The sequence below is a fragment of the Ranitomeya variabilis genome, chromosome 1 (assembly GCF_051348905.1).
Source record: "Ranitomeya variabilis isolate aRanVar5 chromosome 1, aRanVar5.hap1, whole genome shotgun sequence".
NCBI classification, from domain to species: domain Eukaryota; kingdom Metazoa; phylum Chordata; class Amphibia; order Anura; family Dendrobatidae; genus Ranitomeya; species Ranitomeya variabilis.
The window spans coordinates 69,925,070-69,941,289 of NC_135232.1; the positions used below are offsets into that span (position 1 = coordinate 69,925,070).

The window sequence follows — 16,220 nt, forward strand, 5'->3', positions numbered from 1 at the left end:
GACTTTTTTGCTGCGCATTTTTATGCTAATTTAGGTGCGTTTTTTTGGTGCGTATTTGGTGCGTTTTTTGGGTAAGTTCACACAGGACTTTTTTTCTGCGTATTTTTGCTGCGTATTTTATGCCAATTTTCAGCTGCTTACAGATGCGTTTTTTGTGCGGTTTTGGTGCGTTTTTTTGTCTATTTGTGCATGATAATAAAGTTGAGTGACCCCAGTGGAGCTTAGAATTGCCTTCATCCCAGTGGGGGAACAATTTACGGCGAATTACATGCCATGCATCGGCCTTTTTTTGACGATCACTGTAGTTTGGGCAAGCTACATCCCAAATTACAGGCATTGCTTCCACCTTGGAAAAATAAATGAAAAAGTAATTACCAAATGCAAGATGAGATGAAATGAAGCCAACATTCATGACAAGGAAGATACAAACATACACATGAAGAACACATGAACATGTACATAACAGCACATGAGCATCGCAAAGTGTACCATTGCAAACAATCGGATAGATTTATCACAAATTAAAAAAAATATTACCTCCATGATTAGTTGGGAAACATTAATGCTCATCCTCCTATACCAAGACATGGCTAACACCTCACTATCAGAAACTCCCTCACAATAGATCACAATCAGGACACCTCACAATGGCTCTTCACACCTCACAATGGCTCACAATGGCTCTTCACACCTCACTAACCACACCCCTAAGCTCTTGGCTGTGAGATCACTTCCTGCTGGCCATGATTTTTCTGCACAAAAAACGCAGCAAATAATGCTACATGCGTTTTTGCAGCGTTTTTTCCATCACCCATTCAAGTCAATGGGTGAAAAAACGCTGCAAAAACGCTGAAAGAAGTGACATGCCCTATGTCCAAAAAACGCAGCAAAGCAGAAAATACTGATCAAACAAAAACCCAATGTGTGTGCATGAGATTTCTGAAATCTCATAGGCTTTGCTGGTACAGTAAAAAGCAGCTGAAAATTAGCATAAAAAAACGCAGCAAAAATACGCAGCAAAAAAGTCCTGTGTGAACTTACCCTTACACTGCCCACCATGATATTCTGCAGCCACAATCTGATCTCCAAACCTCTCGTCACAGCCACCTACAAACCGCCACCCAGAGGAAAAGACAACGCGAGGATCATGGCAAAACCAGGAAAATCTAGCAATCCGTCCTGGAGTGTACGCGGCAGGTTACACGCTGTGAGACGACAGGAGCAGAATGGAGGGGGCTGGCTCATAGCCTTGAATCCCACAAGTAAGCCAAGGCCAAAAATTGGAGGAGATCCTAAAACATTGCTGACGGCCCTACATCTTTTGAGGGTTTTTGATTTTTCTTAGGGGTTATATGATGCCAATCACTTGTGCATCAAACGCGAGCAGTGCTGACGACATTAGGACCCCGCATACCTACCGAAACGGGGGTCCTGCTCCACATAACCGGACACATGCAAATACCGGCCACTCGTGTGTCTCTGGTGTGTGGGGTCGTAACCTGTGATGAGCGGACGTGCTCGGATATGACACAACCTTAATGACTGTGGTACGCCGTCCCTTTGTTTCAGGGTTGGGGGTCAGACTCCCGCCAACGTTATGGCATATGCTAGCGATATACTGTAACGCTCTAAGAGGTGAAAATCACTCCTATCTAATGTAATAAGTAGAAGTCACCTAAACGCAGCACGTTACCTTTAGCAGCTGTTTCCCGACCGTGGGGCTCATTTTCTCATCGACCATGAGAATGACTATTCCTCGGTCGTCCATCCCTCGCCTCCCGGCACGTCCGGACATCTGAATATATTCCCCTGAAGAAATCTAGGCAGGAAAGAAAATGCAAATCATATTGATGGATGATCTGGGAAATCATAGATTATATTAGGGTCATTTAAAAAAAAAAAAAAAAAATCCAAAGTAGGAAAATGGTGGGAAAAAAAAAAAAAAGTTTCCTGTATTACATGGAGGTGACTCACCCAGCGAAAATCTTTGCCATCAAACTTTCTTGCACTTGTGAATAAGACGGTCCTGGCCGGCATGTTTATACCCATAGCAAACGTCTCCGTGGCAAACAAAGCCTGATGGAAATAGATGGAATTTAGAGATGGAATGAGCGAGGCGGGAAACAAAATGATGTTACCTACACACAAAACACCATAGAAGCAACGATCCAGCTACAGCCACAATAGTGTGTTTATATAGCCGTATATGTATAGTACACACATATCAAGGCGGATGCAGTGTACACACACACACACACTTCTTACATGCCCTATTGGAACCACAAGTTCAAAATCAGTGCAAAAGTGGGACTATTTCATAGCTTTTAGTTGTACACATATGTACAAAACACTGCATACATTAAAAAGAATTTTCCTGCATCGGACAATCCTTTTCGGTCGAATTTGCAACTAAAACAGATAGGTGAACATAAGTATTTAGTTTCCCTGCAGCTCCCCCACAGGCCAAAGAGAGCATTACACCTAACGCAACATCATTGGACTGTCTGTACACAGAAGGAACTAGTCCTCCAAAGCAAAATGTGCTCTTAGGCTACATTCACACTTGTGTACCGGGGCTTTGCAGACGGCTGCGTACTTCCTCCCTTTGCATCCCCGTGAAGGTTGGCGGGCACCTCAAAAAACGCATCCGCATAACTCCGCATGTCATGCGTACCCAATGTTAAAGATAGGTACGCAGGACGCATGCAGAAGTAGGTGGACCTACACGGAAGAAGTGCGGAAGTGGGCGGGGCTTCTGGGAGGAAGTACGCAGCCATCCGCAAAGCCCCGGTACGCAAGTGTGAAGTTAACCTTAGCTGCTGATCTCTGCCCTACTGATAGACCAGGCTTCTGCAGAAGATCAATATTCAAAGGATTACCTTGAGTAAACCTTCAGAGAACAGAATCTCTATTGTTTCTTTCAGAATGGGAAGTAGACCTCCATGATGTATTCCGATGCCTCGCTTGAGAAGAGGCAGAACATGTTCCACCTACAAATGACAAAGAGATTACATGTACACACACATGAACAAAGAGCACATACATACTCACAAAGAGCACATACATACTCACAAAGAGCATATACATACTCACAAAGAGCACATACAGAGCACATACACACACAGAGCACATACACACACAGAGCACATACACACACAGAGCACATACACACACAGAGCACATACACACACAGAGCACATACACACACAGAGCACATACACACACAGAGCACATACATACTCACAAAGAGCACAAATACACACAAAGAGCACAAACATACACACAAAGAGCACATACATACACACAAAGAGCACATACATACACACAAAGAGCACATACATACACACAAAGAGCACATACATACACACAAAGAGCACATACATACACACAAAGAGCACATACATACACACAAAGAGCACATACATACACACAAAGAGCACATACATACACACAAAGAGCACATACATACACACAAAGAGCACATACATACACACAAAGAGCACACACATACACACAAAGCGCACACACATACTCACAAAGAGCACACACATACTCACAAAGAGCACACACATACTCACAAAGAGCACACACATACTCACAAAGAGCACACACATACTCACAAAGAGCACACACATACTCACAAAGAGCACACACATACTCACAAAGAGCACACACATACACAAACAGCACACACATACACAAACAGCACACACATACACACAAAGCACACACATACACACAAAGCACACATACACACACACAGAGCACACACATACACAGAGCACACACATACACACAGAGCACACATACACAAAGAGCACACACATACACAAAGAGCACACACATACACAGAGCACACACATACACACAAAGAGCACACACATACACACAAAGAGCACACACATACACACAAAGAGCACACACATACACACAAAGAGCACACACATACTCACAAAGAGCACATACACACACAAAGAGCACATACATACACACAAAGAGCACATACATACACACAAAGCACATACATACACACAAAGAGCACATACATACACACAGAGCACACACATACACACAAAGAGCACACATACACAAAGAGCACCCACATACACAAAGAGCACACACATACACAAAGAGCACACACATACACAAAGAGCACACACATACACAAAGAGCACACAGATACACAAAGAGCACACACATACACAAAGAGCACACACATACACAAAGAGCACACACATACACACAAAGAGCACACACATACACACAGAGCACACACATACACACAAAGAGCACATACATACACACAGAGCACACACACAGAGCACATACATACACACAGAGCACATACATACACACAAAGAGCACATACATACACACAAAGAGCACATACATACTCACAAAGAGCACATACATACTCACAAAGAGCACATACATACTCACAAAGAGCACACACATACACACAAAGAGCACACACATACACACAAAGAGCACATACATACACACAGAGCACATACATACACACAGAGCACATACATACACACAAAGAGCACATACATACACACAAAGAGCACATACATACACACAGAGCACATACATACACACAGAGCACATACATACTCCCAAAGAGCACATACATACACAAAGAGCACATACATACACACAAAGAGCACATACATACTCACATAGAGCACATACATACTCACAAAGAGCACATACATACACACAGAGCACATACATACACACAGAGCACATACATACACACAAAGAGCACATACATACATACATACATAGAGTAGCCACTGTCTTATTGTAAAGTATACATCCTTTAGAACTCTTGGCTTTTGTCTAATATTAAAGAGAGTGTCCACACTTCCGATAGAAATCTGCAGTCACTCTATGTGACTGCAGACATCTGAATCCTGACAGTGTGCTGTGCTCACGCTGTTGCAATTGTCCCGTATCGCAGGTGAGAGCGGGAAGTCTGGTGACCACAAATTTGCCATTTGCATACATGCGGTCACGTGTCGACTAGACGTGCTTGGTCTCTCTCAACTCACTTATACGTCTAGTCAGAATGTGGTCAGAAGTATGCAAATGCCATACTCACGGTCACGTGACCGCTCAATTTCACCTGCAATAAGGGGGAATCATGACAGCGTGAGCATGACACGCTGTCAGGATTCAGACGTCTGCAGCCACAGAGTGAGCAGAGTTATCAAAAGACCAAACAGCTTTAATCTTTAATTCTCTGGTTCCTCTCCTGGTGACGCTGCGTTACAACATGCCATAGCACCTCATTAATGCCTCGTATCTCCTGATGAGACAGAGAGGCGATGGAGAACCTCTTTAATCTTAGACACATTGAGAGGACCTATTGTCAGTAAGCAGAACATAGAACAGAATAGTTTGGGGGTGAAATCCTGTGAACAGGTTCCTTTAAAATACATTTGGGCCATTAATCCAACATTTGGACAAGTTCTAATAATGGAAATCCCGGGGTAGCACAAAATACATTTATATATACTTTTTTTTAGTTGAAAGTTCAGAGCACTGACCTGTGGGAGCTTCTTGTCCTCGTCCGACAAACAATCTATGGCGTTATTAAAGACCTCTTCCACCATCTTTTTCTCATCGTCTGGAGGAGAGAATTGCAGAGAAGAGCAATAAGACGATTTGTGCCTTTGGGGCAATCACAATATAATACACAACAAGCCATGAGCTACTGGACTAGAACAGCGCCAAGTCCGGCAGACCAGTGTGAAAGTGGGCGAGTACCGGAGTTGAAGTCCAGCTTGGCCATCTGGAGGGCGTAAGCCTCGCAGTCTTTCTTGCTGAAGCTGAATATAATGACCGGCTGGAAGTTCCGCTCCATGATCATCTTCACAATCTTGAACACATTAGACGGACCTGGAAGGAAGACACGGAGAATGACATCAGATCAGGATTGTGCAGCTTGTAGGAAGGCGGCAAAAAAGGGATTAAAAAAAAATAATTTACTTGTTTCTTCTTTCATAATGCACATAACTGTGTGATGGAGACTCTGAGTATGGCCTCCTGCTCACTGGTTTCCTTGTTACCTCTGCCTATGGAAAACCTGTGTGCCAACATGATCACCCCTACAGCTCCTTTAGGGCCAGTCACATCTGCCCAGTACGGGATACACCCTGCCCTGGCACCCTCGAAGCATTAAGCGGATTTCACGTCCAAAACTGAAAAGGGGCAATCCGGCCTTATGCTACAAGTTTGCAGCCACACTTCTGGCCACATTTCGACTAGACTTGTCCTGCTTCACTCAATAGACTTGCAAGGTGCGAGGCTGCGCCTGTCTAGTCTGCACATGATCACATGTATGCAAATCACATACTTGCAGCCATGCTCCAGGCCAATGCGCACAATGTGAGGATTCACAAGTCTGCAGCCACATAAAATGACTGCAGACTTGTAGACTAAAGCTGGAGAACATCTTATACTGGCAATAACCCTGGGGGGATTTCTGAAGCACACAGGGGACACAATCACCTCCAAAGCAGCAAGGAGCTTTGGTCACAGACAGAACTAATGGACTGCAAAGGGCCCATATACTGTTCTTGTACAGAGGCCTCTTCTGTTAGGGTCCGTCACTAATACCGGGCACGTAGCAGCGGAGCCATTACCAGGGCTTACAGGACACCATCTCCAAGGTTATCTCTGTGTTTTGAAGCCACAAGTCAGTAGTTATTTTGTTTTTTTCCATCCATGTGGGGGGGGGGGGGGATCACAAACTTGAAAATCATTCCAGTACAGGACTCATTCATTTGAGCAGGAACACAAGTGTCATAAAACGTCTTCCGATTGCCTGCTCGGTCCTTTTTAAGATTGAAGTCTATGGGAAACTCATCACAAGGGACATAAATTTAAAAAAAAAAAAAAAAAACCCAACGGCCTTACCAACCCCAGATCAGATTACCAATGTACTAGGATGCAGCAGACCCCCGTGATTAAGGCGGGGGCAGCACAGGTGCAAAATACTGATGGAGCAACCACTCACAACCTACCAATTCATGGAGGGGGTGGCTGTGTAGTAATAATAATGCGCTCAGATGAAGCTTGCATAGGACACCAGTCACACAGATACGTGTGCTGCACAGTGTCCGGCTTACACCCTATTTATGACGCCCATATTAGATCAGGCGGGCTGCCCAGCACTATATCAGTGCAACCTACAAGACAGACGCCCCAATTCACCCACCTAACGCTAACGGGTCTGGCTGCATCCTGCAAAATTGGAAAAATGACATCTGGCCGTGAGCTTGGAGCCTTGGGAGTGGCAGCAGGGCGGATTATGCTGCTAGTAGCTTTCCTGCGGCCGGTGTCCGGTCGGTGGGCTATGCGACCCTTCCTCCGGTGCGGGGGGATATGTGAGAGGTACACGGCCCCCATCTAAAGTACTTAGACCCTGGACTGTGCCAGAAACACAGGCAAAAAGCCAATATCGGAAGAATGAATGGACGGCAGCTTCTACTAGAGGATGCCGGAGCGCAAATAATAATACAATTAAGTCAGGAAAAGCGAAGAATTATAAGGCTAGTTTCACATTTACGTTTAAAAACGCAGCGTTTAAAACGCAAACGCAGGTGGTGGAAAAAACGCATGTAAACACGTGCAAGCGCTGCGTTTTGTTAGACGCATGCGTTTTCTCATGCGGTAAAAAAAAACGTGGCGTTTTGACGCGTTTACATGCGTTTTTTCCTGCGTTTGCGTTTTTGAAACGCATGCTGAGAAGTGTGTGACAGCTGCCAATCATCAAAATCATCTAGAAAACCCACTATAAATAGAAATAGCTAGGGTTGGGGGTAGGATCCCTAGGGTTAGGGGTAGGGTTTGGATCCCTTTATCACCTTGATGGTGGGGGGTGGCTTATCAGTGTGTATTTTTGTTTTTTTCTATTGAAACGCATGCGTTTAAAACGCAACCAAACGCATGTGCTTAAAAACGCATGCGTTTACATAGACAGGAATACGTTTTTTTTGCGGCAAAAAAACGCCTCTAGAAATTACTACATGTTGCATTTCTGCAACCAAACGCAAGCATAGAAACGACGCATGTGTCGCCAAACGCGGCAAAACGCATAAAAAAAACGCATGCGTTTTTAATGTTAAATATAGGAAAAAAAACGCATGCTTTTTTTGCGCTAAAACGCAGCGGCAAAAAACGCAAATGTGAAACCAGCCTAACAGAGGCTGGAAAACAACTGAACAGATTATGAGAAGAGGCATCTTCGTACCTTTAGTTCCTCCTCTTCTTCCTTTCTGATCGCCCTTGGACAGCTCCCCGGAGTCTCGCAAGACTTGCATGGCGGTGTTAAAGTTGTCTTCTCTGAAATCGCCCTTGTAAAAAGTGAACAGAATATTGTAATTCTGCAGGTGACCCCTGACCGCGCCGCTGCGTTATAGGTGAGAAGTGACAACTTACATTTTCATCAACCACGAGATGCAGCCCGTCCCCTCCTGCCGGGAAGATGTAATGCTGTAAGGGAGTGGGGCGATAGTCCGTGTAGATGACATGACAAGGCTGGGGGAAAAAAAGTGACATGTTTATACAATAATAACTTATTAACAATGGAAAACAATTAGTACTTATATTTATTTCTACTGTTTATCACTTGCCGACATATTTACTAGGAATCAAACTATATCTGGAAAAAACAAAACAGGAACAGTCTGAAAAATAACTGTACAGGCAGGAAACAGAGCGCCACCTATTGGTTTACATGTCTGCGGCAGCCTAAAGACTCACAGTATAACGGGCGCCATCTATTGGTTTACATGTCTGCGGCAGCCTGAAGACTCACTGCATAACGAGCGCCATCTATTGGTTTACATGTCTGCGGCAGCCTGAAGACTCACTGCATAACGAGCGCCATCTATTGGTTTACATGTCTGCGGCAGCATGAAGACTCACTGTATAACGGGCGCCATCTATTGGTTTACATGTCTGCGGCAGCCTGAAGACTCACAGTATAACGGGCGCCATCTATAACGAGCGCCATCTATTGGTTTACATGTCTGCGGCAGCCTGAAGACTCACAGTATAACGGGCGCCATCTATTGGTTTACATGTCTGCGGCAGCCTGAAGACTCACAGTATAACGGGCGCCATCTATTGGTTTACATGTCTGCGGCAGCCTGAAGACTCACTGTATAACGGGCGCCATCTATTGGTTTACATGTCTGCGGCAGCATGAACTCACTGTATAGCGGGCGCCATCTATTGGTTTACATGTCTGCGGCAGCCTGAAGACTCACAGTATAACGAGCGCCATCTATTGGTTTACATGTCTGCGGCAGCCTGAAGACTCACAGTATAACGGGCGCCATCTATTGGTTTACATGTCTGCGGCAGCATGAACTCACTGTATAACGGGCGCCATCTATTGGTTTACATGTCTGCGGCAGCCTGAAGACTCACTGTATAACGGGCGCCATCTATTGGTTTACATGTCTGCGGCAGCCTGAAGACTCACAGTATAACGGGCGCCATCTATTGGTTTACATGTCTGCGGCAGCCTGAAGACTCACAGTATGGCTACGTTCACATTTGCGGTGTGCGCCGCAGCGTCGCCGCCGCAACGCACCGCATGCGTCGTGCGGCCCTATCTTTAACATTGGGGCCGCATGGCGCTGCATGTACATGCGTTGTCATGCGTTGTGGTGCGTCGTACGCCGCATGCGGCGTTAGGGCGCACCTGCCAGGGCGCGGCCAACGCAACATGTTGCATTTTTTTGGCGGCGCAGACTTTTTTAAAAACGCATGCGTCGTGTTTGCGTCGTGTTTGCGTCGTCAATGCGCCTTTTTTCCCATTGACTTGCATTGACAACGCAGACGACGCAAGTACTTGCGTCGTGATGCGTTGTACGACGCATGCGTTTTTCTTTCAAAAATGCAAAACATTGTCTAGACTTTGTCTAGACACTTAAAAAAAGCACTATATATATAAAAAAAGGGGGGGGGGGGTTTGCCATTGTCTTTCACAAGGCTATTCACACAACACACAGAGAAGACACTGAGAGGAGCAACCTGCTTTCCAAACCTGTAAGTATATATTTCTCTTTGCATAATTTTTTTTCTGTGTTTTATTTCTTGTTTTTGATTTAATTTGTGCAATGTTTGCTCTGTGATATTGTACGGTTATGGCACTGTAGGTTGTTATTGAATAATAACATTTTTTTTAATGTGTTTCTGATATATGCTGGCGTTTCTTGTGTGCGGCCTTGCTGGGTTTGGATTGGTTTTGGATTTATATTTTGGTTGTTCTTGTGTCATGCGGATGTTCAATGCCTTTTTTTTGTAAGATTTTTTATTGTAAAATTTGTGGTGCATGTCTTTTTCTGGCTTCTATTGTTGGGGTAACCGTATGGCGTTTTCTAGGCTCATGTCTTGCTGGGTTTTATTATGCTGTTGGCATTTTTTTTTCTTTCCTTGAGTGTCTTTTCTTGCTGGTGGGGGGCTACATTTATGATGTTTCATTTGTATTGTATTGTTCCGTGCTGCTATATGCCATTATATGTTTAATTGTATTATGGTTACGTCGTTTTCTGTATGGCTTCCATATATATATCTCCTGTATTGAATGTTTCCATAGCCAAGTGTGTAGTTATTTTTTTTTTTTTTTTTTTTTTTTGGGCCCTTTTTTTAAAATTTCTTGTGTTTTCTTTTCTATTTGACTATGGTTTTTCTTTTGGTTGCTGTATATTGTAACAGCGGTTGTCCTGTAATGTTTATTGCTTATTATCTAGAATGGTATTTATCGCCTTCTCCAGATGTATTTCTGTGGTAGATGTCACCAGATGGTGTTGTTTTGGATCATGTCTTGTTGCTATTGTAAAGTATTGCGTGCAGTTTGCTATTTCATTGTGCCTTTTTTTTCCCTGTACAGTTTTTTTATATTTAAAAATTTGGACATTGGTGTCTTTTTTTGGTAAAATTTTTTGGGGTCTATTCTTGTAGTTTCTTCTATTGTATTCTCTTGCAATGTATGGCGTTGTGGTGTCGCTTTTTCAGTTTGCATTGTCCTATCAGTCAACAGTCAATTGTGGTTGTTTTAATTTTTTATGCCGATTTTATTGTATGTGTTAGATTTGGATGTGATTTTTTGCTCATTTTTTCATTGCAGAGCAAACTTGCAAGAATGACGAGTGAGTCAGAGTCTGAACATAGGCAATCGGCGAGGGGGAGTGCGGTGAGTAATTATGTCCAGTTGCTTACTATTCGCTGCCATTTGTAGCATTGTCACTAATTTTTGTATACATTTTTTTACAGGCTTCTTCAAGTGAGGGGGAAGGCACACAGCGGGAGCAGGGAGATCGGTGCCAAGATGGGTCGTCAGGCCGGCAAGTGAGTATTTGTTTTTTTTTTTTAATCTTTTTTTTGGAGTAGCATCCTGCTGGGAGGAACATTAGGAGCAACCTGGTTTCACTAGGGCTGTTTACTAAGCTTAATTACATATAGCTTTTCAGGGCAGCAAGTATTTGGGGGAAGGTAACATACAGTTGAACTCCCTGCACAAAAACATTCAAAAATACAGGTGTAGAAACCATCAATATAGATACATCAAATGGCAAAGGATAGGGCAAAGGTACAAATCATGCCAGGTGCTGATGATGGTTGTTTATATTTGCCTATTTGTAACCTTTTTGTTTTCTATTTTTTCTAGGTTTCACAACGGGACCACAGGGAGTGTATTGATGTGGAGCTCCTGATCTCCAGCATCCAGGAGCGTGGCCCGTTGTGGGACAGCCGTGACCCCCGGCACATGGACCAGGTGGTGTCGAGGCGTTTGTGGGCAGAGGTGGCAAAGTCGCTGTGGGATGGCTTTGACAGTGCCTCAGCGAAGGACAAAGGCACCTTTAGTGAGTATTGCTGAGACGCTGCTATGACCCATCTTGCCAGGATAAACACAACCGTGTGTGATGCTATCAACGCCTAAACTTTGCATCACACACGGTTGTTTTTATCCTTTTAAAATGCGACATATGTAACCTTTTTTTTTCTTTGCATTCACAGTGAAAAAGTTGAGGACCAGATGGCGATCCATAAAGGACCGTTTCAATAAGGGGCTCCGTGCAGAGGAGGAGCAATCGAGGAGTGGTGCTGCTGCGGCCAAGTCGGTTCCATATAAATACAACCGCCAATTACAGTTCTTAAGACCGGTCCTTGGCCGCCGACAGTAAGTATTTTGTCCACATACCATATTGCACATTGTACATTGCCCAGACACATATATTGCACAGCCACATAGTACATTGACCAGCCACGTACATTGTGCATCCACACACATAGTATATTTACAGGCCACTATATCGCAGCCACATAGTACACGTTCTAGCCACGTATCCACATAGTACATTTCCCAGGCACATAGTGTATTGGCCATCAATGTAGTCAGCGTAGCATATTGGCCATCCACGGTAATTATTTTAGGTTAAGCAAGAGTCCTTGTAGTTCCTGACAGGTTCCGTTCTGAGTCAGTGTAGTTCTGATCGCAGGAATAATGATGACGTCTCGATCACATGATCCTAACGTCATGGACATTCCTGCGATCAGATCAGCAAAGTCTGGTTTTTATTTTTTTTAAATTCTTTTATAGACCTTAAATTTTATATTATTTTTGCAACATAGCCAGCATCTTGAAATTAGTTTTTCACACAATAATTTTTTAAAAATATGACAGGGGTATGCATTGCCTTTTGCAGAGGGAATGTACAGTCATTTTCTGCCGTCGGTATGTCCATGATTGTTATCGTGAGCCCTAATGGTCAGCTGGCGATAACAATCAGCAATTTATTATAGGCCACACAGACTGAGAGACAGGGGATTGTAATGTTTTGATGTGTCATGTAATTTTTTTGACAGGAGTTGGCGTATGTGATAGGTTATGAATTGAAGACTAATTTTTTCATTATCTTTTCACAGGACACACAGCAGCACCCTCCAGCGAGCTCCCCCCTGTGAAGCGGAACTTCATGGATCGCCATCTGAGCCGTCACAGCCATCCCACAGCGACAGCAGGCCTGCACCACCATCATCTGGAGAACCGGCTGCCGGTACGTCAGGTTTTCCCCTGCCCGAGGCCTCTGGCGCACCTTCGTTCGGGTATTCCCGACAGCGCCAGCGGGCCTCGGACAGGTCAGTCATGCCTGAATTTTTGCACTTGGGCACGGTGTTCCAGAACGGTTTCAAGGCGTTGAGAGATGAAATGTCCAGTATGGGACGGCGCCTTGAAATCCTGGAAGCCGAGCTCTCAAATCCGGCAAAACATTTCTTCAGCACACTTGCTAAAGGCATGGTGGAAAACCTTACGCCGGAACTCCAGATTTCGGTGATGCAGGACTGCAACAATTCTTACGTGAGGGCTCTGCAGCAGTCTCGGGTCGCGCAGTCAGCGACACTGCCCGTAGTGCCGTCGCTGGCTAGCGTGACTCCGACTACTGCTGCAGAGTCACTCCAGCCCCCCCACCCTGGTCCAAGTGCCGGGCGACGCCACCACAGGCACCATACCAGTGTGCGGCCCACTCCTGCTCCTGCCAGGCCCTCATCCTCCCGTAGGAGTGCTTCTGGGGGAGATGCCGCCGAAGGAAGGAAAAGGAAAAAAAAGAGGAGGCACACAGACAAACACACAGAGGCACAGGTTCTGGCTGCTCCAGGACACACACCATCTCGTCGTGGCTCTAGCCACAGCAGGAGCAGCCAGGGCCAACCAAGCCAAAAACGAAGGCGGCTTGTGTTGCCTCCTCCCTCCTCTAGTGACGAGGCGGTCTCCCTAGTGTACCCTGCGGGGGGTTTGGACCTGCCATCAAGCCTCCTCGAGTATGGCGGCTCCTCCTCCTCCTCTACCACTCCCACTCCCAGGTCCAGAACGAGAAGCTACCGGTCACCGGTGGTAGCGGATGTTGATCCCCCCTCGGCTGTTGAAACCCCATAATTTTCTTTTCCCTTTTTTTTCTGTTTCCCCTCAATAAAAATTTAATTTTTTGTATACAATATTTGGTCTTCTTTTCAAGTACACTGCTCGGTAATTCACTCCGTGCGTCGTTTATTTGTGCTTCAAACACCTCATATATGCAATGTCAGACAGTATTTTTGGATTTTTTAATTTGACCGTTTCTTTGGGTGTCTTTCATTGCTGTATGAGGTGTTTTCAAACACTAAAGTGTATGAGTTGTTTTCAAAGAAAAAGGGTATGTGTCCACGCTCAGGATTGCATCCGGATTTGGTCCGGATTTTAATTCAATATTTGTAGCCAAAACCAGGCGTGGGTAATAAATACAGCAGTGGAGCATATGTTTCTATTCTACTTTTCCTAATTGTTCCACTCCTGGTTTTGGCTTACAAATATTGATGAAAAAACCTGAGCAATTCAGGATGCAATCCTGAACGTGGACACATACTGTAAAGGTACCTTCACACTTAACAATGCTGCAGCAAAACAGACAACGATGCAATTCACTGCAGCATCGCTATTTGGGAGCTGGAGAGCGGTCTGTGTGACCGCTCTCCAGCGACCAACGATGCCGAGGTCCCCGGGTAACCATGTTAAACATCGGGTTGCTAAGCGCAGGGCGCACTTCCGATGTTTACCCTGGTTACCAGTGTAAAATGCAAAAAAAAAAAATATTCACAATCGCATCCCCCGGCGTCAGCTTCCCTGCACTGACTGAGTGACGTCCCTCACAGCAACGCTGTGCTGTGCATTCACTTTACGGCCGGCGCTCACTCAGTGCAGGAAGTGGACGCCAGGGGACGCGAAGATGAGTATATTTATTTTTAGTTTTTAGTTTACAATTAACACTGGTAACCACGGTAAACATCGGGTTACTAAGCGCGACCATGCGCTTGGTAACCCGTTGTTTACCCTGGTTACCAGTGTAAAACATCGCTGGTATCGTTGATTTTGCTGTCAAACACAACGATACACGGCGATCTGACAAACAAATAAATATGGTATGGTATAAATTTTGTCTTGGAAGCATGGTAGAAAACGTAAGAAATTTTTTTTATTAAAACACAACATTTTAAAAACAAAGGTTTACAAGTTTTTTAGATAAGGCACATTTACATTGGTGAACTATTTTTAGCATAGTCACACCAGAATACAGTCCAACAGTTTATTACACCATTGAATCTTGCCATGACAGACGGCCAAAATCTGACACAAAATAGGCCGCAAAACGGTCCCTCATCTGCGCAATTTCCACGCTTGACCTCAGAGGATGATCATGGAAATTGGGCAATGGGTTGGCTATGGTTTCATCCAGATCAACGTTCAGTCTCTCTTTGGCCAGAATAAAATTGTGGAGAACCACACACGCCTTCACCACCTCATCCACTGTCTCAGTTTTCAGATTAATGGCGGATCCTAATATCCGCCATTTAGAGACAAGGATGCCAAAGGCGCACTCCACAGTCCTTCTGGCCCTGGACAGTCTGTAATTGAACACCCTTTTCGTGTGGTCCAAGCCCCGACTTGAGTAGGGTTTCAATAGGTTGGCAGACATTTGGAATGCCTCATCCCCAACCACAACAAATGGCATCGCAGGGCCTTCGGTGTGGGGAAGAGGTCGTGGCTGGGGGAAATTGAAATTGTTGCCATATAATTTTTGGCCCATATCAGACTCTTTGAATGTGCGCGAGTCATTTGACCGGCCAAAAGCACCAATGTCGACTGCCAGAAAACGGCAGTCCGCACCGGCAATTGCCATCAGCACAGTGGAAAAATATTTTTTGTAGTTATAGAAAAGGGATCCACTTTTCCCTGGCTTGGTAATACGAATGTGCTTGCCATCCACCGCGCCAATACAGTTTGGAAACGAACACACTTCCTCAAATTTCTCGGCGTTGGCCAACCAGATATCGCTTGTAGGGACGGGTAAAAATTCTTCCCGGAGGTTATCCCACAAAGCGCGGCAGGTCTCAGCAATAATTCCCGAGAGAGTGGAGACTCCAATCCGGAACTGAAATTGAAGGGATCGCAAGGTCTCTCCGGTAGCCAGGAAACTGCCAAGAAGATAAAGAAATTACATTAGTACATTGCAATTTATAAGGGTATGTCTCCACTGTCCGGAGACGCGGCGCTATCGTTGCAGCGGCGAAGCCGGTCGGCGATAAGCCCCGCCCCCTTCCTGGGACGCAATGGTGCCGGATGTGTACAGTACACATCCGGGATCATCGCACCCCTCGCCGTA

At 44.9% G+C, this 16,220-nt stretch overlaps 2 protein-coding genes across 2 annotated transcripts in view; one reads left to right on the top strand and one right to left on the bottom strand.

The window, feature by feature from the left end:
- MTREX (Mtr4 exosome RNA helicase) overlaps positions 1 to 16,220 on the bottom strand; it is a 149,493-nt gene that overhangs the window by 57,929 nt on the left and 75,344 nt on the right. The window contains exons 9-15 of the mRNA XM_077285025.1: positions 8,452 to 8,550; positions 8,264 to 8,366; positions 5,776 to 5,907; positions 5,556 to 5,635; positions 2,880 to 2,990; positions 1,975 to 2,076; positions 1,694 to 1,819 (exon numbers count right to left, since the gene is read on the bottom strand). Of these exons, the coding sequence (XP_077141140.1) occupies positions 1,694 to 1,819; positions 1,975 to 2,076; positions 2,880 to 2,990; positions 5,556 to 5,635; positions 5,776 to 5,907; positions 8,264 to 8,366; positions 8,452 to 8,550 (753 nt within the window). The remainder of the gene's footprint in view (positions 1 to 1,693; positions 1,820 to 1,974; positions 2,077 to 2,879; positions 2,991 to 5,555; positions 5,636 to 5,775; positions 5,908 to 8,263; positions 8,367 to 8,451; positions 8,551 to 16,220) is intronic.
- LOC143805513 (uncharacterized) lies at positions 10,785 to 14,170 on the top strand. Its single transcript, XM_077284971.1, has 5 exons — positions 10,785 to 11,218; positions 11,299 to 11,373; positions 11,693 to 11,888; positions 12,043 to 12,205; positions 12,952 to 14,170. Exons 1-5 carry the CDS (start codon positions 11,015 to 11,017, stop codon positions 13,958 to 13,960), a joined length of 1,647 nt encoding a protein of 548 aa, XP_077141086.1. The 5' UTR covers positions 10,785 to 11,014; the 3' UTR covers positions 13,961 to 14,170.

Coding starts and splice junctions, on each gene's coding strand:
- LOC143805513 (XM_077284971.1), top strand. CDS start 11,015: ATGGCGTTGTGGTGTCGCTTTTTCAGTTTGCATTGTCCTATCAGTCAA. Junction 11,219..11,298: donor AATCGGCGAGGGGGAGTGCG/GTGAGTAATTAT, acceptor ATTTTTTTACAG/GCTTCTTCAAGTGAGGGGGA. Junction 11,889..12,042: donor GAAGGACAAAGGCACCTTTA/GTGAGTATTGCT, acceptor TTGCATTCACAG/TGAAAAAGTTGAGGACCAGA.